The 27,422-nt window shown below is 42.9% G+C and overlaps 1 protein-coding gene across 4 annotated transcripts in view; it reads right to left on the reverse strand.

Moving 5' to 3' along the window:
- Window positions 1–27,422, reverse strand: part of MAP2K6 (mitogen-activated protein kinase kinase 6) — a 104,513-nt gene that overhangs the window by 8,530 nt on the left and 68,561 nt on the right. For 3 of the 4 annotated variants that reach the window (XM_020791310.3, XM_020791309.3, XM_078384327.1), the window contains 7 exons: window positions 24,412–24,525; window positions 21,224–21,343; window positions 18,862–18,978; window positions 17,702–17,753; window positions 15,730–15,857; window positions 13,856–13,933; window positions 10,100–10,239 (listed from right to left, as the gene is read on the reverse strand). In XM_020791310.3, the coding sequence (XP_020646969.1) occupies window positions 10,100–10,239; window positions 13,856–13,933; window positions 15,730–15,857; window positions 17,702–17,753; window positions 18,862–18,978; window positions 21,224–21,343; window positions 24,412–24,525 (749 nt within the window). Of the gene's footprint in view, window positions 1–10,099; window positions 10,240–13,855; window positions 13,934–15,729; window positions 15,858–17,701; window positions 17,754–18,861; window positions 18,979–21,223; window positions 21,344–21,886; window positions 23,861–24,411; window positions 24,526–27,422 lie in introns of those variants that run through there. The other variant, XM_072990771.2, reaches the window with a different exon arrangement.

The following is a 27,422-nucleotide window of genomic DNA, read 5'->3' on the forward strand; positions in this document are numbered from 1 at the left end:
CCAACACAACCAACAGGGAACACTTCCTTGCCAATTCTTGAAGTTCTCTGCCTACAAGGCAACCAAAAGTATCTCTATCCCACAACCAGGTCAGATGCCAGACTATAATAGATCTAAACAAACTGATTCTGATGGGGCTTTTTCAAAAAGGATCTTATCGCCACCTCTTCTCTGCCTTTACAAGCAAAGCAAGGCCCAAGGTCCAGAATACATGTAGCAGTTCTCACCGCTCACAGGATTCTGCCCTTATCCTCAGGCTGTACACTGAAAAGTATGTACGGTCGCTAAACAAACCAGGGGCAAAGTTACCTTCACAGGGCCTTGGATCAAAAACAGCATCCAAAGAGTCATGCAAATTATTCAAAATGAACCAGCAAGTCAGCCAGAATAAGACAGGAACCTGATCACTTGGGGAAAGGCGTGCTAAACCATGTGATGCAGATGGAAAGGGTCCAGAGAGGAGTAGTTTATTTGCTTAGAACTTGGGAGTTCAATTCCCCGCCATACCTCCAGGCATCAGAGTCAGACTGTGTAATCTTGGGCAAGCTGCACAGTCCCGGGGTGCCCTCAGAAGAACTGAATAGTAAACTGCTTCCAAGGTCACACTACCTAGAACACCCTGGAAAGGACTGCCATAAAGCAGAATCACTTCGTAGCACACAATTATTATTGGCAATACCACAGAATAGACATTCAAAAAAGCTTCCAGCCTGAATTAAGTATGACTAATTCCATGTCTTCCAACAAAGTTAAGCTGCTTTAGTAGCTCTCAATAATTTCTTTACCACCAATTCCCTACAAAACCAATAGGCTACTTTGGCTGCACTCCATGTGATCACGTTGACCACCAATTTGTCGATTTCAGAGGTCTATCAGGGCAATGGAGTGGGGTGACAGAAAAAAACCCTAAGAGCTATTAGAATCCATCTCCCTCCTGGAGCAAGCCATCTTAGTCTTTTACTCCTACACAGAATCCACTTCCCAGTGTGCCTAAACGCCACCAGGTAGTGATCTGCCTATGACAACACGAATAGAGAGAATTTTTACACACCAGATCACCACCACTCTGCCCTGTGCAAAGCAAAGCAAAGCAAAGTGTGCTGCTTATATACCGCCCCATAGTGCTTCAAGCATTCTCTGGGCAGTTTACAAGTTAATTATGCAGGCTACACATTGCCCCCCCCGCCCGCCCAGCAAGCTGAGTACTCATTTTACTGACCTCGGAAGGATAGAAGGCTGAGTCAACCTTGAGTCAGCTACTTGGGATTGAACCCCAGGTCGTGAGCACAGTTTTGGCTGCAGTACAGCGGTTTAACCACTGCGCCACGAGGCTCTGCATAAAATCTGTCTCAGTTTGTGCCCTGTAACGTGGGTTGAGCAAGACACTACTTGGGACAAACTCACAATTATTACAGTGCATGGGAAATCTTAAGACAATCTTTACAATGCAGCCTTGGCATGGATGGGGAAATTCCTGAGGACAGCAAACCAAAGGGAATCCAACACCACCCCAAGACTGGCTCAGGTAACTTCTGAAAGGAAGCTCTATTAAGTCTCAGACTTCCAGGTGTACAAATTAAACTCATCAGACTATAGGAGAGGAGAGGGAAACAGGATCATGACATCCTATTGTAACTTCACCTCTCTGTCCTCCAGGTCTCTACAGTGAATCCTGGCACGCAAAGATGGAAAAACTGACTCCTCCCCCTGCTTTATCCCACCAGATTTCTGAAACAGCAGCCACTCTCTGAGGGTTCTGTTCTAGATGACTGTTCTCCAGACCATTACCAGCACAACATACAGTACAGTGGAGTCTTGACTTACGTGTGGCTCCACTTACGAACTTTTCGACCTACGGACTTCTCCGGCTGCAAAGTTTCACTTCGAAACTCCCCCCAGAAGGGGGAGGCGGGGAAAGCACCAAATTCAAATTTGGCGCTTTCCCCACCTCCCCCTTCCAGTCCGTAGGCTGCAGGTCGTGCCTCTGGATGCCTTCCAGGGCTTCTCCGCCGCCATGGGAGGCATCTCGGAAGTGTCCCCCCCCCGCCGCCGATATTGCTTCGGAGGCACTATTGGTGGTGGTGACCTCCGAGATGACTCCCACGGCAGCGGAGAAGCCCTGGAAGGCATCCGGAGGTCCCTCCCAGCACCGCTGCTACTGCTGCTGGGAGCCGAACCGCACCGGGTGATCCCGGCCATGCTTGGACTCCTGGGGAAGTCCAGGAGACCGAGCATGGCCGAAATCACCCAGCGCGGCACGGCTCACAGCGGCGGGGGACCTCCGGATGCCTCGGAAGCACTATCGGTGGCGGGTGTGTGTGTGTGTGACCTCCAAGATGCCTCCCATGGCAGCGGGGAAATCCTTCGGAGGTCTCCCCCCGCCAATGTAGGCGTGTATCGGGCCTACCAGGGGAGGGCTTCCCCTGGTAGGCCCGGTCTACCAGGCTTTCCCGGGCAGTAGACCGGGCCTACTGGGGGAAGCCCTCCCCTGGTAGGCCCGGTCAACCCTGGGAAAGCCTGCATCGGCGGGGGTGGGGGACCTCCGAGTGGCCTCCGGCAGTGGCGCCGAAGCCCTCAGAGTCCTCCAGCAGCAGCGATGGCGGCGGCGGTGGAGCTCCGAGAGGCCTCCAGCAGCAGCAATAGAGGCGGTGGGGGACCCCAGAAGACTATGAAAAGGTAATGCTATTTTTTTTAAAAAAAATTACAGTACTTTCATCTTATGTGTGTGTGGGGGGGTGTTTCTTGGGCGGGTTACGGATTAATTGGTTTTCAATGCATTCCTATGGGGAAATGCATTTTCGACCTGCAGACTTTTCGACCTACGGACCCTGTTCCAATATGAATTAATCCCGTAGGTCGAGACCCCACTGTATGCGACCATTGACAAAAACAGCTGGGGAAGCCATATAACCCCAACACCGAGGTCAGCTACTTCCTCTCTTCAGTGAATTTGGTATCTGATTTTGGAGCCAGGGGTTGGGAGTTCAATTCCCCACAGTGCCTCCTAAGAACAGAGCCAGCCCGTGTGGCCTTAGGCCAGCTGCACAGTCCCAGGACGACCCTCAGAAGAAGGGAATGGCAAATCATATCGGACTATTCTCTACCTGAGAAACCCTGAAAAGTGTCACCCTAAGTCAGAATTGACTCAACGGCACATATAGGTGATAACAATGCCATATAACACATGAAATGGAAATAAGAGTGATTAAGACTATAGTCTATAGTACTGAAAACAAGGCCACAGGCAACTTGCGGACTGGACAAGAGAGGTTCATCCTGAAATTTTAGGTGGTCAAGGCATCCTCCTCTGTTCCATTTGTGAACTGAATGTGCAAAACAGGGCAAATCACTGGATGATCTGTAGGTAAGTGAAGATTTCCCATTGTTATAATTGTAATGTTATAGTAATGGGACTGTAATAACAAAACTGTAATTACTATCACTATAATCCCCAGGAGTTTTGGCAGGACCCAGGGACAATTAAATTGGCATTTTAAAAATCCATGCCCAAAGCATAGACATGACCCTGTGCACATTTCCACACGCAGATGCATGCAACATTAAACTGATTGGCTGTAAAAAAAAGCCTGGGGGCTATTGTCACTTTCCTTTCACCTCTGATCCACTGAAACCACTGCCATTATCACTCAGCACTTTCAACACTTACAAAAACGACGGACCTCCTGCACAGAAATTGACTACAATGTTTGGCTGGAGAAGTTTGTCTGGGTCTGGAGGGCAAGATGAATGATCACCAAAAGAAGATCATTGATTTCAGTCTTTCTTTCCAGCAGAAAATAGCTTTGAAGACAGGATGTAATAGCAACTCTCTTCCTGGCAGTGATTTATTTGGATGGGGGGGGGGGGGGAAACGGGACGTGGAAGCTTGGAGAGACCTGAAAACTATCTTGACACGTACACAGGCTTTGCAGGAGAGGGGAGAGAGATGTAAAGCCTTGATGAGAGAAGCATGCTGAGAGAAACAAAAGTGTGATGGCCAGATATTGTAAACATGCCCTCTGCTGGGATTTGCCAAACCTCCGGGGGAAGTGAAGGGTGCTTACTGCACAATCACATCCTGTCCATCTTTCCTCTGTATCATCTCAGAGCTCAGATTTACAGGAACACTTGTGCTGTGTATTATTAATACAGACCAATGATTCACATACACCCCCCCGCATGCACACTCCCCTTTTGCTGATCAGGACTGACAGAAGCCTGTGCGCTTCTTTAAAAACTCTGCATTTTTACCAACTACTGAAGACCATCACAAAGAAAGGTCAAAAGTTCATCGCTGATCAAAACTTACTGCAAGAAGTGCCTCTGATGTGCCACACACTTCCCTTTAAAGACAAAAGTGGGAACTAGACTTGAATGTTAAGGGACAACTCAAGTGCTGTGTCAAGCAAGCAGTGCTCCTTGATCTGGCACTTCGGCCTGATTTTCTAACAGCACAGTATCTGTACCAATGTGGACACCGTTCCATATATCCCTATGGTATAGTGCCAAAAACTTAAAGAGACAGCAGCTGCCACTGAACCCAAGCACTTATATGACTGGCTTAGAAAATAAATGGAGCCACACACCAGAAAGTCTGGAACAAATTTGTGAATATTCCAAAACCAATCCAACTTCAAAATTCTCTCACACACAGACCCATCCCAATGCTCCTCTACACCATTACAAAAAATTCCACCAGGTCAGTATATATTATGTATGGCTAAGAACTCCCTATTCATGAAGCTATTGGCCTTTCAAAATTTATATAATGCTGCATTTATATTATTATTGACCTCATTTTATTTTAGTTTCAGATCATTTTGTTTGCATTGCTTTTAATTGCTATCAGCCACCTACACTGGAGTACACACACTGGAAAACACAGTATTTTAGAATAAAAGTTCTAATCGGTTTAGGACCTCAATACCTGTGAATACGCCTCTCCTATAAAACAGCCACCTGAGCCACCACCTCTTCATAGTCTAGGTGAAGGAACACCAAGGGAAGTCAAAAGAACAAACACCAGAATCTGGGCATTCTCAGTTCTGGCCTCACTACCTCTGGTCCAGTGGAGATTCACCAGGCTCCTTCTCTTGCGATCTTTAAGAAGCCAGTAAAAACAGAACTATTTAAAGCTGCCTTCGGACCTGAGATGTCCAATGTCATCTTAAATCATTTTTATTTAAAAGATAGGTTAGCTAGTCAGTGATTTCACCAAATGAACAATTGCTTTGTCTGTAGATTTGTATCTGCATTATTATTACAATATTATTATTATTCAAAAATGCCAGGCACAGTCAATCAAAATTATAAAAACATTGACTGGTATTATATAACAGATACAAGTTTTAACCAAAAACCTAAGTATCTGTTAAATATCAATTTAGTATATATGTTCCTAATATTGCTGGGGGGGGGGGGTTGAGCTCTGATAAGGTTATTTCTGAGATCTACAACTGCTTATAGTATTGTCTGAAATTTCTTGATAATGTTCCCAAACCCCCAGTGACAATGGGGACCACTGACGTGTGTTTCATCCACAAGCTGGATAGTTCAGTTGCCAGCTCTCTGTATTCAGTTAGTTTTCCCAATTCTTTATTGTCAATGCTGGCATCCACTGAAATTGCAATGTCTATTATTCAGACATTTCTCTGTTCTATTACTGCTATGTCTGGTGTGTTATGTTCAAGGTGTGTGTTAGTTTGGATCCCAGAAATCTTGACTTCCTCATTTTCCATCACCCTCTACCTGATGTCCCCATGGGTTTTTGGAGGCTGGCAAGTTACATTTTCTGCATAATGACCAGTGAACTAATTTGGCCAGTCTATCATGTCTAATTTTGTGATTTGTTAGTGCAATCTTTGGACATTCACAAATGAGGTGTGATACAGTTTTTTCATCTTTTTTTGGCAAAGTCGATATTTGCTGTTATTATTCAAAAACACCATGCACAGTCAAAATTATGAAAACATTGACTGGTATTATATAACAGATATACATTTTAACCAAAAACCTAAGTATCTGTTAAATATCTTTGCAGTATGTATGCTGTTCCTAATATCGCCATTTTTGTAGCTCTGATGGTGTGATTTCTGAGAACTACAATTGCTTATAGTACTGGGTGAAATTGCGATATTGTTCCCAAAGCCCCAGTGACTACAGGGACCACTGAAGTGAGTTTCTTCCAGAGGCAAAATGCTTTGATTGGCAGGTCTCTGTACTTTGTTAGTTTTTCCAATTCTTTATTTTCATCTCTGGCATACCCTGGAATTGCAATGTTAATGATCTGGACATAGTAATGTTCTATTACTACTATGTCTGGTGTGTTATGTTCAAAGTGTCTATCTGTTTGGATCCGAAAATCCCACAAAATCTTGACTTCCTCATTTTCTGACACCTTCTCTATCTGATGTTCCTATGGGTTTTTGGAGGCTGGCAAGTAATCTTTTTTTGCATAATGACTAGTGAACTAAATTTGCCACTCTATCATGTGCAATTTTGTAATCTGTTTGTGCAATCTTTGGACATTCACAGATGAGGTGTGACACAGTTTCATTTTTTTTTTCTTGGCAGGGTCGACATTTGCTGTTAGCACTAATTCCTTGGCTCTTAGCTTTCATCACGTTGGTTTGGAGTGCTTGTTCTTGTGCAGCAAAAATCAACCCTTCAGTTTCTTTCTTAAGGGTCCTCAGATTTAGCCATGCCCATGTTGAATTATGATCATGCTTTCCATCAATATTTCTCAGGTGTTGTCCATGTAGTGGTTTATTTTTTCAGCTGTTTATTTTCAAATTGTTGTTTCTTATATTGAGCCTTTTGTTTCTATTTTCAAAATATTCTCCATTTTCACTGCTTTCAGTAATTTTGCTCTGGTTGTACTGATATAATAATTTAGGCTTCTTTTTTCTTCCTCTACTACCTGCTGCATTTGCAGTAATCCACGGCCTCTTGATTTTTCTTGGTAAATATAATCTGTCCACATCGCTTTTTGGATGTAGTGTGTGATGCACATACATAATTAATTACTTAATTACATAAATTATTATTACTATTATTACTATTAGTATTATTACTATTATTATTTATCATCATCATCATAGCATTGTTGTGCAAGTGGTTAAATTGCAGTACTGCAGTCAAAGACTCTGCTCGTGACTTGTGTTCGATCCAAACTGAGTCAGGTAAACTGAGTATCCAACTGTGGGGCATTCAACAATGGAGAGAGGGAATGCAATGTATAGCCTTCATAGTTAAATTGGAAAATGTCCACAGAGTGCTTTAAGTGCTATGAGGCAGTGGTACAATGAGAGAGTGCTATAAGTGCTACAATGTGAGTGGGGCTGAGTAAAGCAGGAATACTTATGCTGCTCAGAGTTGAATCTCTTGTTATAGGCAAGCACCAGAAACTCCAGATTTTATCCCAGTCAAGCCTAAGGATCTCTACTGCTATTGCTACTTCACATGCTCTTTGCAGCAGTGAATGTGGCTGAAAATATCTAAATAAGTAAATAAGCAAAGTAACAGAGATATGTGGAATCAGTTACAGAGACCATTATGTGTGAGAGAGGTTGGCCTCCAAACCTGATACTCTTTTTGTGTTAATTAGCCATAGGGACTTGGCTACAGCTAAAAATGTCTTCTTTCTCCTATTGTATCAAACAGAAAAAAGCTCTGCCAAGCATGTCTGCCTCCCCGAGTGACTGTGGTAAAGGTAAAGGTTGACATTTAGTCCAGTCGTGTCTGACTCTAGGGTGCGGTGCTCATCCCCGTCTCCAAGCCGTAGAGCCAGTGTTTGTCCGAAGACAGTTTCCGTTGTCACATGGCCAGCGCGACTAGACACGGAACGCCGTTACCTTCCCACCGTGGTGGTACCTATTTATCTACTCACATTTTTACATGCTTTTGAACTGCTAGGTTGGCAGGAGCTGGGACAAGTGACGGGGGCTCACTCTGTTGCGTGGATTCGAGCTTACGACTGCTGGTCTTCTGACCCTGCAGCACAGAGGCTTCAGCAGTTTAACCCGCAGTGCCACCACGTCCCTTCCTAGTGACTGTGAGGTAGGGGTTAAATATAAATAAAAATACTAATACTAGTAATATCTAATCTGGCTGGATTGCTCAGTGAGTTAAGTATCTAGATGCAGACACAGAGACTGGAAGTTTGATTCCCCCTCTTGTTTCCTGTGAGAAGAGCCAGCCTCTGTCGGTACTTTGTACCTAGAAAACCCTGCACACTTGCCCTAAGTCAGAATCAACTTGACAGCATGTAATTATTATTACAAATGAATTCAAAGCATCTACAGCACATGTGTCAAAGTCAAGGCCCGCGGGCTGAATCCGGGCCCATTTCATATGGCCCTCACAGTGTTGCCTGCTACTGTGCAGTATACAATACGCAGGCATTTACTCGGTCACCCATAATGCTTTGCAAGGATGCTGGGAAGACTTTGGTGAATAATGAAAAAACAAAAACAAAAACAAACACAAGTGGGGCTGTGGAAGAGGTATCAACGGGTGTTACTAAAGCTCAGTTTTCAATAAATTGTACAATAGTTGTACACTTGAATATCTGCTTACCATTGTTTCTAGACTTTGATAATAGACTTCTACTTTCAGAGCTAGTTATTACTTATATTATTACTAAAACCAGTAATAATCGAATGAGGAGGATTATATTTTATATGATAAAGAGTAGATACATTTATATAGTCTTACAGACACAACCGGCCCTTTGAGGGCAACCCTAATGCCAATGCGGCCCAAGGTGAAATTATGTATGATACCTCTGATCTACAGGAATACTATCGTATAGCCATTAAACAAGGAAATACTACTGAGTTAATTTAAAGGTCAAAAGGAGGCCCAATCTTTCCGGCAACCCTTAGTGTTACACTGCTCTAATCCTCACCATCTTTTGCTTTTCCTACACCCCTTCTATTTTGCAGGATAATCCCATACCCGGCTTGTCTCCTTTCCCTTCTCAAATATACTAGATGTACAACAACAACATCATCATATTTGACCCCCACCCCCCAAAATAAGGTGTAGGACCCTGACACAGGTCATTTCTTTCAACACAAACCATTGGGGGGTCAAAGTGACATTTCCTGAAAGCTGCAGGAAATCGTCCTTGAGGAACATTCACTCAGATAGACATGCCTCATCTCAGGAAGGAGGCTGTGGGAGCACAGCTGGCTGACGTAAAAAGCTGGCTTACATATGCATCTCTTGCCATTTACTTTGAGAAGCACTGCCTATTTTCAAAATAGTGGAGCTATTTCCACAGCAAGGCTCATCACCTTATCTTAGCTACAGGCAAGTGGCAACTGAACAATTATACTCCCTGCTCCCAAGTAATTAGCGGACCAGGGATCACTCTGGCTCCCCTCACCCCATGGACCAATTACTGAATGCAATATGCACTTTGTGTTGTGTTTTAAATTTGTTTTGTGTATATATATTGTGTGATTTTGTAATGTTTAGTTTAATAAAAAGAAAAAGAAAGGAAAAGAAAAGCTATAATCCCTACAAGGTGACTGGCTAACTCAAGGGACTTACAGTGAAAAACTGGAGAGGGAAGTTCAGTTCAGTTCCACATGCCGTTGTTAAACACTGTCAAGTCAATTCCTAATTATGACAATGCCAATCAAATTTTTGAGGAGTGTGAGATATTTAAGGAGTGGTCTTACCATTGCCAACACCTCCCCAGTGACTTTCCATGGCCAAGTGGGAATTTGAATCCAGGTCTCCTGTGCCCTAGTCCAACCCTCTGACCTCTGGGTCTCCGTGCCACATACATATGATGAGGATCTGAGGTTTAATTTAGTTTGTGAAACAGGAACATTCTGTTTATGCCCTGAGGCACTCTTTTCCATATTTTACATGGGGGCAACCCTGTTTTACATGTTACAAACGTGACGCTGGGAACCTGCCAAGTCATTTTGAAGGTCCCCAATGTGCCATTACTGTCTTCTGTGAGCTGATTGCTGCAAAGCAGAACTCACATTAGGAGCACCTGGTTTAAGAAGCAATCTAGCCACGTGATCCAAGTAGAAATCCCTTTCCAGAGCTAGGCCGCTCCGGGAGAAAGGCAGCTTACCACTGTGAGGTAAAATCAACAAACTCTGCAGAGAAGGCATTCGCAGGGAGTTGCGGCGATGGCTCCTCTACCACCTGTTTGAGCTGCTGGAACGGCGTCCCCCAGGCATCGTACGGAAACCGCAAGATCGCCAGTTCAATCTGGGTGTGGAGAAAAGGGCAAGGAGACATGAAGACAACTTCCTTAGGCTCTTTGAAAAGGAGGGAAAGGCAGCTAAAGCCAGAAGCAACACATGTGAAGGCATCAGCTAGCCACGGCCTTACCTATGCTTAGCAAATGCTACCACCTGCAGGCACGACTCTGAAATTGCACAGTCAGTCTCGGCAGTTCAGGATCCTGGGGCAGGTTGCATCAAGTCCCCGCCCCACCCCCATCCCCTTTCTGTTCCCTCTTTAGAAATGCTGGGCTTAGCTGGTGCCTCCGAGAAAACAGCCTGCGCACGTCCCGAGAGACAGAATGTCTCTGGGAATATTTAAACGCAGCAGCGTCATGAGGCCAGTTCTGCAGGTTTGTGCCACATACCCACAATCTCCCTGGAGAACGCAGAGTGCCAGGGGCCAACTCTCTCTCTCCCACCCCCTTCCTAATGCACGGGGGCTGTTGCAACAAAAGGGAACTCAAACTTCCCAAGAAAATGCTTCTGACGCACTTACAGAAACCTTCAGGGTTTTTTTTTTTCCTGAAGGAAGATGCCCTACAGCAAGCTTGGTGCCAGCATGGAAAAGACTGCCTGCTAAAGGGCACAAAGTTTTCTTTTGGTTCACAAAGAACCTTTTTTGGTTCAAGAGGTACTGAAATCATTATTGCAAGGAAGTGTGAGCCGTTTTTCTGCAGGACTACAGTAGAGGAGACAGCTTTACCTGTTGAAATTCTGTATCTACATTTTTGTCTCCCTCTCTGTTTCTTTTCTTTTCTTTGTGTGTGTGTGTGTGCAAAGTCTGTCGCAGATTTAATACTGATCAGTCCTACGATCAGGGAGGACTGTTTCCTTGTCTCACGGAACAGGCTAACTTCCACCAATATAGCTTCTCTACCAGTTCCGAATTCTATGTGTCTTCCAAACAATAGGCTTTGCTTGAGATTAGTTTCGATCTAAAGTCCCAGCACTCCTGATTCTTGTAGTGACCACCCAGGGCCACGGTTGGGCTGCTGCATATAAAATAAAATCCTCCTACAGGATCTAAATCAATGGAGATGAAAGTGATCAGCTGCAGGATAAGAGGAAGAAAAAGGGAACAAGATGGGAGTACCCTTTGTTGAACCTGATGATTAGATACCTTTAAAATGAAACAATACTTTGATTTTAAATTGCCAGTAAGTCTGGAGGGAAAGACCAGGAAATGTTCCTGATAAGCCTCCTCTTTGTCCTAGTGGCTTTCACACAGGACTGATGGGGATCTCTGCTCACAGGTTCCCCAGATTTTACAAGGGCCCCCCTAAATATACATCCAATCTTCCTTATTCTTGACTACAGATCCTCCTGGGCGACATCTTCCACAATCAATGCAGATATGGGAAATAATGTGGCCTTCCCTTCAGATGCCACTTGTGGATGATAGGCTTGCCACTCCAAACAACTTCCACCAAGGACTATACTGTCTAGGACTGGTAGGAGTCCCAGCTGAACATCACCTGGAGGGTCACACATTCCATAATCTCCCAGGAAGATGTTGTGCAGGTGTCATGGCACACTCACCGTCAACATTAGGCAAGGATGATGAGCCAGCATCCACCTGCACTGAATGCATGCTCTGCAGCACGCATCCCAGAATGATCCAGAGTCCTCTGCAATCCATATTCCTCAGTAGACAATTGAAGTGGGTTCCCTGAAGGAACACGGGATGGTCTAAAACCCACTGTTATATGCCAGCAGTAAAAGTAAGCCCTAGCAGAAACCTAAATCTTTCACATGTACCACTAAATGCTACTGTAGTAATCACACCAGGATTGAAAATCCTGCAGATGATTTGTTTCTGCAGACTACAGATCTCTCTTGGACCAAACTCCTTTCACCCTTGCAAAAGTGTTATCTTGTTAAAAGCGGCACCTTCAATTCTCGGAAGTCTCCCTGGGAAGGTGGTTCTCTCTTAAAACAAAGAACCCTCAATGTCTTTTTTTCTCCTTTCAAGGAGGTGAGGGGAAAGAACATAAAGTAAAAATTTTACACTGCCAGAACTACAATTCTGTCCACTTCCAGTCTTATTTCATGGGGCTGGTAAGGCTCATGGAGGATTCACCGCAGACCTCCAGGTCATGCCACCACTGAACCAGATTATTGGTCTAGACCCACTACTATGCCATGGCATATACTATGATGAGTTCTATCACCAATATAATTGCCACAGACACATACAGTTAAGTACTTTAAGAAGTGGGTCCTTCAATTCTCCTCTGTGAGTTCTGAGAGAAGAGCCGGCTTCTATAGTTTTGGGTGAGCTGCGCAGGACTGCCCCCAGAAAAAGAGAATGGTGAACCATTTCCGAGTCACCAAAAGTCTGTGAAAGGGTTGTTGTAAGTCACAATTGACTTACTAACACACCACTATTATTAGTCAGGCCCTGAAAGTCTTGACAATTCTCTGTCTTATTCTTGGCTGGATATATTTTGATGCAAGTATGAGCTGCAGCCGCTTAGCATCTCTGCTGTGCCAAGAGACCATGCCATGATGGCACCAGCACCCAGGAGACAAAGAAAGCTTGGAAGTCAGAACTACCTCCCCACAGCAGCTAGGCAAGCACACAGGCACATGATCAGGAAATGTAAGACCAACTAGTCGCTATAACAATAAGGCTCTTCCCAAGAGTCTATACTACCATTAATCTAGCCAAAGATGTCAATATACCCAGCCCCAAATCCACATTTCCCAAGAGAATGGCACCTACCCTGAAGCATCAGAAAGGTGCTGCCTTGATTAGACTTCTGGTAAGACAAACCACTAAGAGGCTGGCCATCAGGAGCTATCTCCTAGTTTCCCTTCTGTTGGTCCTATGGACCTCTTTGCATTTGTAATGAAGATGGGTCTGCAGTCAGTAAAGTCTCATCTCTTTTCAGGAAACCCTACCCTACAAAAGTCTGGGACCAACATCCGTTGTTCTTTATTCTTAGATCCTCCATGGTTCCTGTACTTGCCAAGGTTCATGCATGCTTCTGGAAACTCCAGCACCTCAATCGCTCTTGATCACTGCTTTGCTGAGCTGAAGAGTTAGGTTAGAGCATTTGCTCCATCCAATCCCGTGCAGAAAATCATTTGAGACCACGATGCGGGTCCTGCCTGGAAATTTCTATACAAACGCTGCCTATCCCAACAGCCAGTATTAGTCCTGCATTTCACTGGAACTGCACAGAGCAATTCTCAGCTCCTTCTAGCTTCAGTAAAGAGACAGAAATAACACCCAAATGCACCAAAGGCCACACAAAGATGTTTCTCCTCTGCTGATCTTGCCACTCTGACTGTATGTGACTGATGTTCTACAACCCAGAAAACCCAGGTAGCTCTACAAGGACACTGGTCATAAGAAGGGCACTGGAACCTTTCATTTTAAAGAACATTCTACATGTATAGTCTGAGTCAGTATGTCATTGTTGCACTGAAGCCCTCAAATGATTTCAGAGTCATCTCATCCAAAGCTAGGCTGCAAAACATTTTCTACGTTCAAGAGGCAGAAAAGAGCAGAATGCTCTCCCTGTGTCAAGCTCAGCTGGAGAGACGCTGGTGAAAAGATCCAGCTGCATGACAAGACAGTAACATATTCTTACCATGGTGATTCCCAGGCTCCAAATATCAGATTTGACGCTATATCCCTTTTGGTTTAATTCTGGGTTGATTCTTTCTGGCTAAAGGGGAAAGAGAGAGCCAAAAAAACAGATAAACCAAACAGATTGATTGATTGATTGATTGGTTGATTGATTGATACACAAAATCCTTTGTTCTAAATTTCCCAGGGGTGGAGGACAGACCATTTCTACCTCCTGAAAGAAAGGAAATGAAGGTGCCTGTAAGACCACGCTTATCAGATACACTCTCCAGATTTGAAGAGAACCACCAAGGGCAAAATCCTATCAGCTTCTTATGGGGCCCCGAGAGGAACTGTGGAGGCCACATCTGCTAATGATGGGATACCGTCCCACGCCCAAGAATAAACCTGGTGACATGCCTGCCACCTTGCCAACTAGTCACAGCCACATCCACAATTCCTCTTGAGCATACATAAAAACCCAGTAGGATTCTGCCCCCAGAGGACCTCTCGTCGTGCACATGTGTTTGGGGGTTTGGCAAGGGATTGGCCGACTTTTTATTTTTATGATGGGAGGTACTAAAGACCAAGTGGCAACTTGGATATCTTGGAGCCCAAGCTGTTTAGGACTCTCTAGATCCTGCTTTCAGATGCCGGTCAAGTAAAGATGTTTCATGTTAGGTTCTTTTTGCAATCTGACTACCACATGCTAGACAAAATGCTGTTTGAAATGCTCTTGCCACGGAGCACACAGAAGATGAGTGACACCAGTTTAGCATGAATAAAGGCAAAGCTCAGGGAAGGATAGTCTAGCAAGATTACAAAGATACCATCTTCCCTCTTTTCAGTATTCGTGGTAGGCAAATGGATTCCTCCCCCCCCCCCAATGTTTTTCACTGCAGCAGACATCAGCCTCAGCCAGCACCACCCGTGGTCAGAGACTCTGTAAGATACAGCCAAAAACACCTGGAGGAAATTAAGGTTGCCGATCCATAGGAGCAGAGGTACTGTATATAGTCTTATGAGCACAGTGACTGAGGTAGGTGCCTTGTTTCCATTCCATTTAAAATATTACTTTCCTGGGTTATAACTCCTGGAAATCTTCAGCCAACATGGACAGTGTGGGGAGGGGATGCCGGTGTTTGAAAAGGGAGGGGGGAGGGAAGGAGGGGGAGGGAGAGAAAGAGGGAGAGAGAAATGAAAGGGAACTTTTCCCAGGCTTTGCTTATTCTTCCTTGGAAGGGAGGGAAGACCATTCCCAAGGCAACACTCTCGTCCTGCAGTTACGCATTACAACAGTTGTAGCAATTCCACAGGCTTCTCAAGAGGGGAAGAGATCACAATCTGCAGCTTAAGCATCAGCTTCACTCTTCCGAAACCTCTGAAGCAGAGCAGAGCAGCCTCCCAAAACAACTCTTAGCAGGCATGGTGAACCCAAAGCTTCATGAGCAGGAAATATCTTGTCCTGAGTTTAGGTTACCAGGCACAGCTGCTGCTCCCTTTCAGATGATCAGCGAAAAGGGGGGGGGGGGTATTCTAAGAACCATTGGCAGCACAACATTTTTGTGTGTTTTATATGCCATCAAGTTGTTTCCAAGGGATATGAAATATTCAGCGAGTGGGTTTTATCAATGCCACCATGAGCTTCCATAGACAAGTGGAGGTTTGAAGCCCTTTATTTTTTATGCTTCTACTGACTTCTACTTTCTAACTAAAATTTCTGCTGCATTTTACTGTTTTGTTTTCATTTTGATAGTAAAAGTGTGTCACAAAGCCACAGTGCAAATGCTCCAAGGTGGGGGCAATCTGCCCTAGTGCATACACAGATTGTTAGGCAGCACAGCTATGGGCATGTGTGAAGATTATAACGAAGGTTTCCCAATTCTCTAAACTTACCGCCATGTAAGGTTTGCAGCCAGCGTCCATTGTCTTGGCCACAGAATCAACGAGGTAACCACTAATTCCAAAGTCACACATTTTAACCTGTCCTAGTGTATTGATCAGTACATTGGAAGGCTTCACATCTGCAAGGTGGAACAGACAGAAATGGTTACTCCTTGCAAGGCAGGTCATCTGCCATGAGTCAGAGTACAAAGTGAAACAGGCTGGAGTCAATCATTGCCACTGGAGGGCACTAGTGACAGCATATATTTTCTTATTGATTCAAAAATCACAAGTTCTAAGAAGGTAAGAAAATCAGGTATTTCAAGAGCTGGACTAGGTACAAGTAACCTACAACCATCTAGACATTAATAGTCTTTATTTCCCATACATCCTGTCCATGGGCCATGCTGCTTGGGCTAATGGTAACTGGAGGCCAAGAACATAGGTTCTCCACCATTTCTCCTGGACCAGAGTTGCCATTTATTCCAAACCAACCTGCTGTGGTTTGGTTGGAATACAGCAGCATCCCCCAACCTTTTTGGGACCGCGGACTGGCTGAGCCTTGGAGGAAAGCGCCCCCTGCAGGTGCACACTTTCAGGTGCATGCACGGAGCGGTGGGGGAGTGCCCACCCACTCATGCCGGCGTGAGCGCTCCCCCACCCCTTCGCACATGCGCAGGGGCGCCTGCATGCCCACTTGCATGCCTGCCCACCCCTTCGCACAGGCGCTCAGGCACTTGGGCATGCACAAAGTGGTGAGGGAGCGCCCACCTGCCAGTGCTGGCATGAGCACTCCTCCACCCTTTCGCGCATGTGCAGGGGTGCCTGCGCACCCACCCACACGCACACCCACCCCTTCGCGTGGGCGCATACGTGGAGGGGTGGCGGAGCGCTCACGCCGGCGCTGGCGTGTGCGCAAAGCAGCTGTGGGGAGGGAAGTGTGAGCAGGAGGGGCAGGAGGTCTGTCTTCACGGCCCGGTCCGGCTCAGGCCACAGACCAGCACTGGGCCATGGACCGGGTTGACGACCTCTGGAATACAGAATAAATACAGTTTAAGAAAAACTCATGAAGGCCAAAAGGCAGGTGTAAATGTAGCTCTCCACTAGCTAATAAGCTAGTAGTTGTACTAGTTCTCTACTTGACTCTTAACCATACTAAGGACCAAGGATTAGTGACACTGACATCATCATGAAACCTGTCCTAAGATTCCTAGAGCAACTGAGGTTGTAGTTACCACAGGAGGGGAAATGCTGGAGCAAGCAAAAGGGAAGATTTGTCTCTCTTCCTAAGGCTAGCTCCTTTGTTTATTGGGGATAGCAGAGCAGACCATGTCACTGAAATCATCTCTAGCCTGTGCAGCTCATCCTTGGAAACAATGTTTGTGACTATAGCAAGCAACAACAAACATCATTTTCCATGCAACATGCGTTTCTGTTTCAAGGTGAATACAAAACTGCAGGAGATCCCCTGGCCTGATTTTAGATGATCTCTTCTGGCAGGAACCCCATCTCACAGCTCCCATCGTTCAAGAAGATCCCCTATACCAATGGGAATACTTTTGTGCGATGCAATGGCAAGGAGGAAAAGAAAGGTCGCTTCCATACATAGCGCGCTTCAGTAGCACACTCTAGATAACACCCACTATATCTCAGTAATCCTTACAAGAGCAGTGAAAAAGGTGAGACCAGAGATTGTGAAGAATCAAAGCAGTACATTTGCAAAGAGCAGTATCTATCTGATACCATCCAAATATTTTATAACCAGCTCAAAGCCATCCACCTGACTTGTGCTTGGAAAACAGAAAACCACTGCACAGTTTTGATTATGCAACACTGGCATCATGGGTCTTCTGAAACCAAGGGGATAAGTTCCCATTTGTTGTGCAGTTTTAAGATGCCCTAAATGTAGCTCTTTTTATAAAAGACTCTCCAAGCCCTTTCAAAATCAAGAACTGTTATGGCATGCAAAACAAGTCACACTTACCTCTGTGAATTACAGAGAGCTTACTGTGTAGGTGTTCTAATGCCTTTACAATCTGAAAAACACACAACAAGAATGAGTTCTGGCTGGTTGAAATAGAAAAGACTGCTCTCTCTTCCCCAGAGCACAGGCCAGGAGTTCAACTTCTTTCTTTCAACACTTAATTGGGGGTAGAGACAGTCTAGGTTGGGCATCTGAGCAATTAACAAGCAGGAGAGTGCTGAGCCTGCAGTCTGGCACCAGGGCAATTATCATGAATCATGTTTTCTCATGGTTCTTCCAACCACTCTTAGCTCAATGCTCAAAATAATGCCTAAAAGACTAATAAAGTCCTTCCCAGGGTTAGAGTGTACCCAATCTCTGTACATCCCTTGTTCTGATGGCTAAATTCTGGGCATTCCTGGAATTTCACGCCTTTTCCAATGCAAGATGTCTGCCTTATTCATCTTTGTAGCTAAGGGTGACAATAAGAAGTCCTGTATTTATTTCCCAACTGCTTAAACAGAATATTTGTTCTCCACAAATGGGGGAAAGAAAAGGGGGGTGGTGAGCTGGATAGAGAATTAAATATTCTCTTGCTTATAAAAAAAAAAAAAAACACCTCCCTGCGCGTACCTGTCTCAAATGTGTCAAGTTTTATCTCACTCAAAAAGGGTAATATGCCCACAAATCTAATACAAATCTACCAATTTCTTGCAACTATTTGTCTGATAATAATTCACTCAGGAATGGTTACTATATTTGAGAACATTGTCCAATTCTGTTTAAAAAAGATTAAAAAGAACCATTTATGCATCTTCTCCATGTAAGTCTGTAGGAATCCTGAAATTTCCTAGATTTCAGATAAAGCTGCATTTCATCTGAAATGAAGTTGCATAGCATGCAACTTCATTTCAGATCTAAAATGAAGTGGGTCACACCCAGAGTGGTTCAAGACAAATTAAACTCCTTCCTAAAGTGAAGTACAACTGGAGTCGTCCACATGACTATCAATGCATAAGGAAAATGTCTCCCAAAATGCTGTTTTCCCCCCATCTTCCGTTGAAAATTCGATGTGTTAACCACTTAACCAATAGATGTGACTTTTCAAGATGGTCAAGAGGATAAATCCCTTTTGAAGAGGATGAGAAACAGAACTGAACAGATGAACCAAGAATACTCACCGAGACAGCGATTTTTCCTAAGATGTCTTCTGGAATTGTCAAGCCTTTATCAATTACTTGCTTGTAGAACTTGTCCAATGAAGTGTCCATCAGTTCCATACAAATCCATACATCTCCCTAGGAAAACATAGAAGACAACATGTGCTGCCAGCTTCAAACTGCATCTCTCCATCCCCAGCAATACTTCCCACAAAGAGCTTCCATATACACTGGCCCTAAGCACTTCACATCCTTCCCACTCCTAGATGGAACACCTGCAGGTCAGAAGTTCAATTCTATGCTGAGCCTCCTGGGATAAAAACCAGCCTGCATGGCCCTGGGCAAGCTACTTGGTCCCCGAGTAAACCCAGAAGAATGCAACAGTAAGCCACATCTCTGTAACCAGAAAGCTCTGGAAAGAAGACAGAATTTACTTAACAGAATATAAGTGCTGAATACGTGTTGCAGCCCATGCATGTATCTAAATGTCTCAGGAAAAAAGAGGCTTTGGGTGACTGGGTCACTGCAACCTCCCATTCTCTGCTCAAATCTCCTACCCAGATGGCAAATTATCTCTCACATTGGAAGTTAAGATAGATGGCTTTACTCTCTAAAAGACCAAACTATGCCTTAATGTTAGCTCCTGTCTGACCACAGAAATACCGGGGCAACCTTGAAGAAGGGAAGAAATTCCCTAAGTAAAATACCTGCCAGAAGAGCTACCTGAAGGGCAATTTGGCCTTCATGGATGTCATCGTCAGTAAATTAATGAGTGAATAAAATTCCAGTTTTAGTAAAATAACAAAACAGAACCAAGAGTTCAGTTTCTGCAGCAATCCTCTCATGCTAACAAAACATAGTTCAACAAATAATAGTAATAATGCAGCATTCTGGCACTAAAATTGGCTTTTACTGTTCTGTGGAATTTGGTGTTGTTTTTTCAGGAAGTCTGGGAAGAGAGGTGTTGGAAGAGGAAGAAGGGAACTAAGACAAAGGAAATCATTTACTAGCTGTTATATAGATAGAATTCCCATTTCACTATTAAAATGCAGGAAAGCCAGGAACAGAAACATTTTAATCGCTCTTTAATCATACAACAATTTAGCTTGTGTAAAATAAAAACAAAAAAAGAGGAGAGTTAACAAGTATGTTCTGCATAGTTTTCAGGATTTCATATGGATTCCCTTGTTTGTGCTCTAGGAACGCATATTTAAAAGAGCTATTGATTCATTCGTATGCCTCGTTTCATTTATATCCCATCTTTTTTTCAAGTTAGCTCAAGGCGACGGGACAGAGCTGTATTCCTCCCCACTCTACTCTTACAACAATCCTGGGAAGGAGATCTAGCTGGGGGAGTGTGACAGGCAAAAGTCACCAAGTGAGTTTCATGATAGAGATTTGAACTCAGGACCTCGGCATTTTAAACACATCAGGACTATAGTGACTCTCAAGATATAGTGAGTCTGTAAGTAAATTAACCATAACACATTACTATGGTGTCAATTTTTTTTTAAAAAAAATCATAGATACAACAGCAGCACAACTGGCGATCAGTTAGAATGACTACCTAAAGTGTGCCTGAAACAACAACCCAGAAACACAGCACATAATTCCTTTCCCTCTCCCACTGCTTTCCATCAGTTGCTGAAAATTCCTTTTCCAACAGGTTTTCATCTTGTAGAACAAATGAGATATCTATGGTCTGATGAATTCTATTTAGGGCTTTTTACCTGCTGGACCTGTTGTTATGCTTGCAACACACATGGCTTATATAATGTGGCTTGATCATGGAAAAGAATGTTGTCTTTATTTTTTTAAAAATCATTTCATTTCATTTATATCCTACTTTTGTTCCAAATCAAGGACACAAGATGCTATAGTATTATTCAAGATAGCTCTTCCAAAGCTGCTTCTACAAGAGAAGAGTGTGCATATATAAAGACCCCAATAAAATGTAAAATGTACTGTTAGTGTTGAGTGAAATGCAATAAGCTGATAAATGGGCATCTGTGGCTAAAACCATTGTGATTCACAAAAACCTGCCTTGAGAAAACACCAGAGAAACCACAGGTACATTAAGAGCTTTAAAAATAAAATTGGTCAGGCTGCTTTGAGTAAAGTGAATGCATTAGAAAGGTGAGATGAAAAAAGTTTTAATAAAGAAATTCAAAAGATATTTTTGATATATCAAATAGCAAGATTCAATTGTTAAGAAATGGAGTAGGTGACAGTGATGAGAAATGTCAAAGCCACTGCTTGTAGCAAACAATAATATTGGGCTATATAAACCCGTTGGTTGACTGAGTATTTATCAATGATGTATTACAGAGGACTGCAGGCTAAATATGACAGAGGACAAAAGCCGGGATTTATAAAGCCATACCTCTCGAAACAATGCACCGTAGAAAGTGACGGTGAAAGGACAATCTACCGTCCTCATGGAAACATCCAGATCCATCAGCAGCCTCTTCTGCTCCTGACTGTTCACTGTTGCCCGAATTCGCTACAAAACAGATCCAGTTTTAATTTCCATTTTTTTAAATTCCTCGCCATGCACAATGTTTCAACCAAGAGCTCACAGATCTCAAAGGCTAGAAGAGCAAGGCCAACTCTCTGTTCCTTCCACCAAGCACATCTCAGCAACAGTTCTTCTAATGCAGTTGCACCTCATTATTGGCCTTCTTAACCAACAAAGAAGAATAAATTGCTACGGCCTAGCTGTTAAAAGCAGGAAACCTTCAAACCAAGTAAACCTGCAAGAGTTAGAAACTGACTGTGGCCACTGTAGCTTGAGCCAGCAGAGACATTCGTTTGGGAAACCTTACACGGAATGGATTCTAGTCCCTCCTGAAGGAGTGCGATGAGCTCTTACCTGATGGGGTATCCCATTGGTATCAGTTGGACTTGCTTCCAAGTAAACACACACAGACTTAGGCTGCAAGTGACTCATAACAGGCACTCAAAATTAGAGTCCACATTTGGTGTCACATTTTTTTAAAGCCTCTTTTGTGCCTTTTGTGAAACGGGGATAATAATGCTTACCTACCTCACAGGCGTAATTTATTGTCTGGGAAGCACTGTGAGATCCTCGGATGTGAGGTGCTATAGAAGGGCAAAGGATGATTGTTATTACAGAAGTCCTTTCTTTCTCTTTCTCTCTCTTCTTCTCTTTTTCCTGCCTCTGGTCTTCCATCATTACCACAGTCATGATGGCAGAACATTGGGGAGGGGGGCAATCTACTGAAAGAGTTTAGCAATGCACACTTCATCCCCAATCCAGTGGCTCTTTTGCTAGTGCAGCACCTCCGATGCACTCATGTCCCTAAAGTAAAGAAGAAACCCTTCACTGAGATAAAAGTCAGTGTGGGTGCACTTGGAGCTCTGGCGGAGCTTCTCATCAAATACCTAGACAGGCATGATGCTTCAACATGGTTAACCTGAGTAAAGATTGGCTGCCAACTAGGATGTGAAACTATGATTTAAAGTAAAATTCCAGAGTCTGGTTTGCATTAATCATGGTTAACAACCAATACATCTGTGTCATGCCAACCACTATTAAGGTCATGTCCACACTTCTCCAGCTTCTTTGCTTCCAGGGCAACAGTATTGCTGGTGTCTCCCTGTACACGTCCTTCATGCATAAGAGACTAGCTGAGCAAACTAAGCTGTTATTTTATTGTTGCAAATATCCAACTTGGGGTAGGAGAACAAACCATGGTAACCCTGTCACACTGACTCAGTTACCCAGGTCACTGGAACTGATACTAATTGTGCTGGCATTTATACAGCTTGTCATCAGGGACCACATGGGAGGAATAACACTCCACTTGTTCCTTGGATTGATAACCAAAGCCAAGATCTAACAACTTCAAAGGAGTTTTGCAGCTGTATGACTCTAGAACCATCATCTGCCCATGTCTCACAGTTTTTAGCAAGGAAATGAGGATATAAATTATCATATTTTTCAGGCAAATTCAACCTCAATGGGAAAAGATTCTCTCCAGAAAGCAATCTACATCTATTTAATTCAATTAAAATATGAAAAGATAATTAAATATTTTTATTTCTGAACTGAGGCATTAAAAACTAAAATATTTTTCATTTTTAAATATAAAATCCTATCTACTTTTCCATTTTTATGTCCTTTTTTAATTGTAGACTCCTTACAGGATTGTGTTAAATACATATTTGCCCATTATGATCAAAAATCATAATCACCACCAGAGACTGAAACAAAGTTGTCTATTTGTAGGAACTACATGTGGCTATCTAAAAAGACAAATAAATCTGGCTCTATTGTTGTACAACATTCTCCTTGAAGTTAAGCCGATTTATGTTTTTGACTATTTCTTTTAAAGTAATATAAAACCCAGATGTAATATAAAATAAAGATGCAATAAACATCTGAAAGCAACAATAACATAATCAAAGCAGAGTGTTAACAAACACACAGAATTCACGCCTATATGGATAGATTGTGGACAAGAAAGAAATCATGACCGACTAAACCCAAAGACAAAGGCCCAGTTGGGACTATCATATCTCAGCTTAATAAACTAGCCTTCCTGACCTTGAACATTTGTTCTTTCGCAGTGCCTCTAAATGTTAAACTTTTTTGTGAAGTTTATTTAAGATTCTAATTTTTTTCCAAAGTTAGCATCCACAGATTTCTGGTTCAAATAATAATGGGAAGTCATGGTTAACTGGACAAATTCTATGCTATACTTCAGAATGTCAAGAAAGAAAGAGTAAGTGGTTTCATATGCAGCCATTAGGCTCATTCATGTATCAGTTTAATGGCACAGGTAACACGGCTATTCAAACACAGACAAAAGTCTATAGTATATAAATAAGACTTGTTCTTATGCACATCTATACAGTACATTCCACCTTTCATCCTTCACTTTCAAAACAGGATACAACAGTCCATTCATTTCATATAGAGCTTGCTACACACAGGAATCTCTCAACATTGATGGGAAAGATGCAAAAATGATTTTTAAAGCCAACAAGAACAAAGAAAAAACCCACGAGAACTTGAATTGGACCAACAAAACCTCTGATTTCTGAAAGTAGATAGCCAAGTGCTTTGAGAAATAGCTATCACATGATAAAGCTGAAAAAAAAAAACAAGGCTATATACTTCAAACTCCAAAACCCATTCCCATATGACAATCAATCAAAGAGAAAAAGTACTATAAAGGATTTTACTCTTAAACAAAGAAATATAACCTGTGGAAAACAAGCATGCAATAGTGTGAATTTGTTCAGAAAGAGGTCAACTAAGATGTAGCTAATCCATATTCCATATTTCTGGTGTTCTAATTTCACAAGGTCTCCTCACTTAGAACACTAATAAATGAACCAGATTCTGCTCAATTAGGGCCTGCAAGTTTAAACCAGATTTACAAGATCAGGTTCACCCCATAACACTTCAACTAGGCTGGATCCCAGATCAGCACATACTAGAAAATATGTATTTTGATCTTTTAAACAATACAGTGTGAAGACTATATAGATCTGAATAGTTAATGGATACAAAGAGAATAGCCACACAAAGTCTCACTCTACCTTCACTGCCATAATTTGCCCACTGGGCATGTGCCGCATCTTCTCTACTACCCCGTATGCACCACGTCCCAGTTCTGATATTGGCGCCAGGTCATCTGCTTTGACTTCAAAGTTCTGTGAAGAAATCAGATCAAGAGGACATGGTCAGAAAGTCAACTACAGCTACCCACTCTAAGGCACCCAAGGCAAGGACTTCTCTTTGCCTTGCTTTGCTCCAAATTCACTTTAGCTTCTGAACGGACAGGACTTGTGTCTTTGCAAGGGCTGAATATGTTTTGCAGTGGGGGCGTCAATGATTGATCATTGCCAATAGACACTTCTTACCTGCTCAGGTTACCTGTTTTGAAAGTTCCAAAGAATTAGCTGTGTTAGTCTTTGGCAAGTCTAGCTTGCCAAAAAATAAAGGAGAGGGGAGCCAAAGGATTGTGGCACTTTAAAGAGCAACAGATTTACTTCAATGTGCACTTTCAAGGATCAAATTCTATGTGTTTAAAGTGCTGTGATACTTTCCCCTCCCCCAAACCTCACCTAAATTTTTGCCAACATGTATTGAAAGTGTATGTTTCTATCATGAAGCATTGGTCTGAATCCATCAGGGGCTCCCACCTACAGCAGACCTACTAAAACAAGTGGGTCTTTCAGCAACTGATTCAATGGATTTACTCTAGCTGGAGCTATCACTTGGATTCAGGCTAATGTTTAGTGGTATAAACAGGACCAACAACTGGATCTAGGACATTATTTTTAATGTACTCCTGCTGCCCTTGACTCATTACTGCTAGAATGCTCTCTTTCTTTTTAAAACTCAGTTTGATCAAAGATTTCCAAGTGCTCTTTCTGGATGGATTCATGTATTTTTCCTGAACGGATCTTAATCATTTCAAGGAAAAAAGGGAACACCTCCTTCAACTTCCACACATGTGAACTCAAAGACAAGAACCAGACACATAGATTATCTTTCATACATTAAGGTGCACATAAGGCTGCATGTTATTTCTTTACCCATGTACTTTATGCCCTGAATAATCCTACAGACATAGGAAGGGGCTGGCATGACCTGTCCCCATCCCTCTCAAAAACTCACTTGTTTATTTTATTTTTGTGATTTAATAATGACACTACGTAACCCTGCTTTTGGATTTGCACATGACTGTGTTTGATTTTTGTTTCCACTTTTCCTTCTTAGGCTTGAACTAACAACGGATCTAGTTTCAAACCAATCCTGAAGCTGCATAAAGTGGACTGAGAGTATTATTCAAGGTTAAGGGGTTGCATACAAACATTTTCTGCCTCTGTGTGCACCGCCTTTGGGAATATTTTTCTCTCTCCCTTCCTTGAACTGAAGGGGACTGCTTTTCTTGGAACCATGACACTGTGCATCAGCCGTTGCTTTGATTCACTACTGGGGTCATTGTGCTCCAGATGGCTCTCCTGCCCCTCCCGCCTCAAAAAAAAATCACAATTCTGAAAGAACAGACTCAGAAAATGCTAATGAGTTTACAAGATTGCCAATAAATTAGCCAAGTCCAGTTCAGGTGCAAAGGACAGAGAAGACAGACTCAGACAGAAAAACTGCTAAGCAGGATGGATAAAAATCAATGGTTTTTTTCATTTTCATTTTTTTCATTTAATCACGATTTGAATGAAACACATTGATTTTTGATTTAAATAATTTTAAGAAAATCCATGTTTTAAATTTAAATTGCTCCTGAAATCAATTTGATCTAAACGAAATCCACATTGCTGCCAAGCTATACTGGTCTTTCAATAGACCCTCCTTCAGTATTTCTTATCCCATAGAACTGTTAGCTATTTCCTAAGTGCCTGGTAAGATAACAATTCCTGATGAGAAGTAACCTCAAAGTCATGTTATGCTTGAAAAGACATTTGCAAAATACATAATCACAGGGATGAGCAGAACATAAAGATCACCAAGTCCCAAACAAGAAAATCCACAACTAAGGGCCACATGTGAACTGCACAAACGCAGGTGGGTACTTCTCTTAAAGTAACTCCGAAAAGGAGTTTTTGTTGAGACCACAGCAGGAAGAGAAAGAGTTATAAACTCCCCTCCCCTGTGACTCTGAGGCTGGTCAAGCTTCTTCACAACTGCTGCTTACATAATTGAACACATTAATGTGACTTGCATTCATGCAATTAACTTCGTCTACTTTGTTCATAAATCACAACAGATTGAAGCACAGACTGCATATCAAAGCATGGTCCAAGTAGAAAGCAGGAACCAAAAAGGCGTATCTCTGCAACCAAAAACACAATACAGCGTTTGGAGCAACTCCACTGGTTGGAGTTTGCAATTCTCATGGAAAGGACAAAAATGTATTAGCGCTGCTCATCTCCCTTAAAGAACCCTGCACTCCAACTCCCTTGGCCCTACAACAAACCCTCTCTTTGCAGCTCCAGAAAAAAATGTTCTTCTTGGTAACCTAAGGCACATCTGTCTCCTACTTCCCCCAAAACTCCATTCTTACCACAACCCTGCAGGTAGTGTGGAGAAAGAACAGCAAATGCAGCCAGTATGAAAGTAATATATAAACGGGCATGGATCCCCATTTGGGTCACAAGTTCTTTCTCTTCCCTCGCCATTCTCTCTTCCTTTTATGTCAAGCTTTTTTTTCAGACTGCAAACTGGAGGGAAGGGCCTATCTTGTACTTATCAATCTTTATTGACTGCACAAACCAGTCTTAGAGCCTTTATTGTTAGAGAATATGAATGCTATAAATAAACATCTCTCTTAAGTGTTTATTTGCATTAATGAATCCAAAGACCATTTGTATCAGCACATATTACTAGCACACCCGTGCATGTGCCGAGAAAGCTATCTATGTGGCACTAGTTTTTCTTGCACCAAACGCATTGGCCAAACTATGCCAATCTTTAGGTCTCTCCAGAACATTATCAACCTAGGGGGTCTATATGGCTTTTACTTGCCACAGAATGGCTAATATTCAGTACACGTTGTTTCTTATCACAACATCTGCATTGGCAGCTA

The sequence above is a fragment of the Pogona vitticeps genome, chromosome 2, assembly GCF_051106095.1.
Source record: "Pogona vitticeps strain Pit_001003342236 chromosome 2, PviZW2.1, whole genome shotgun sequence".
In the NCBI taxonomy this organism is placed as follows: Eukaryota; Metazoa; Chordata; class Lepidosauria; order Squamata; family Agamidae; genus Pogona; species Pogona vitticeps.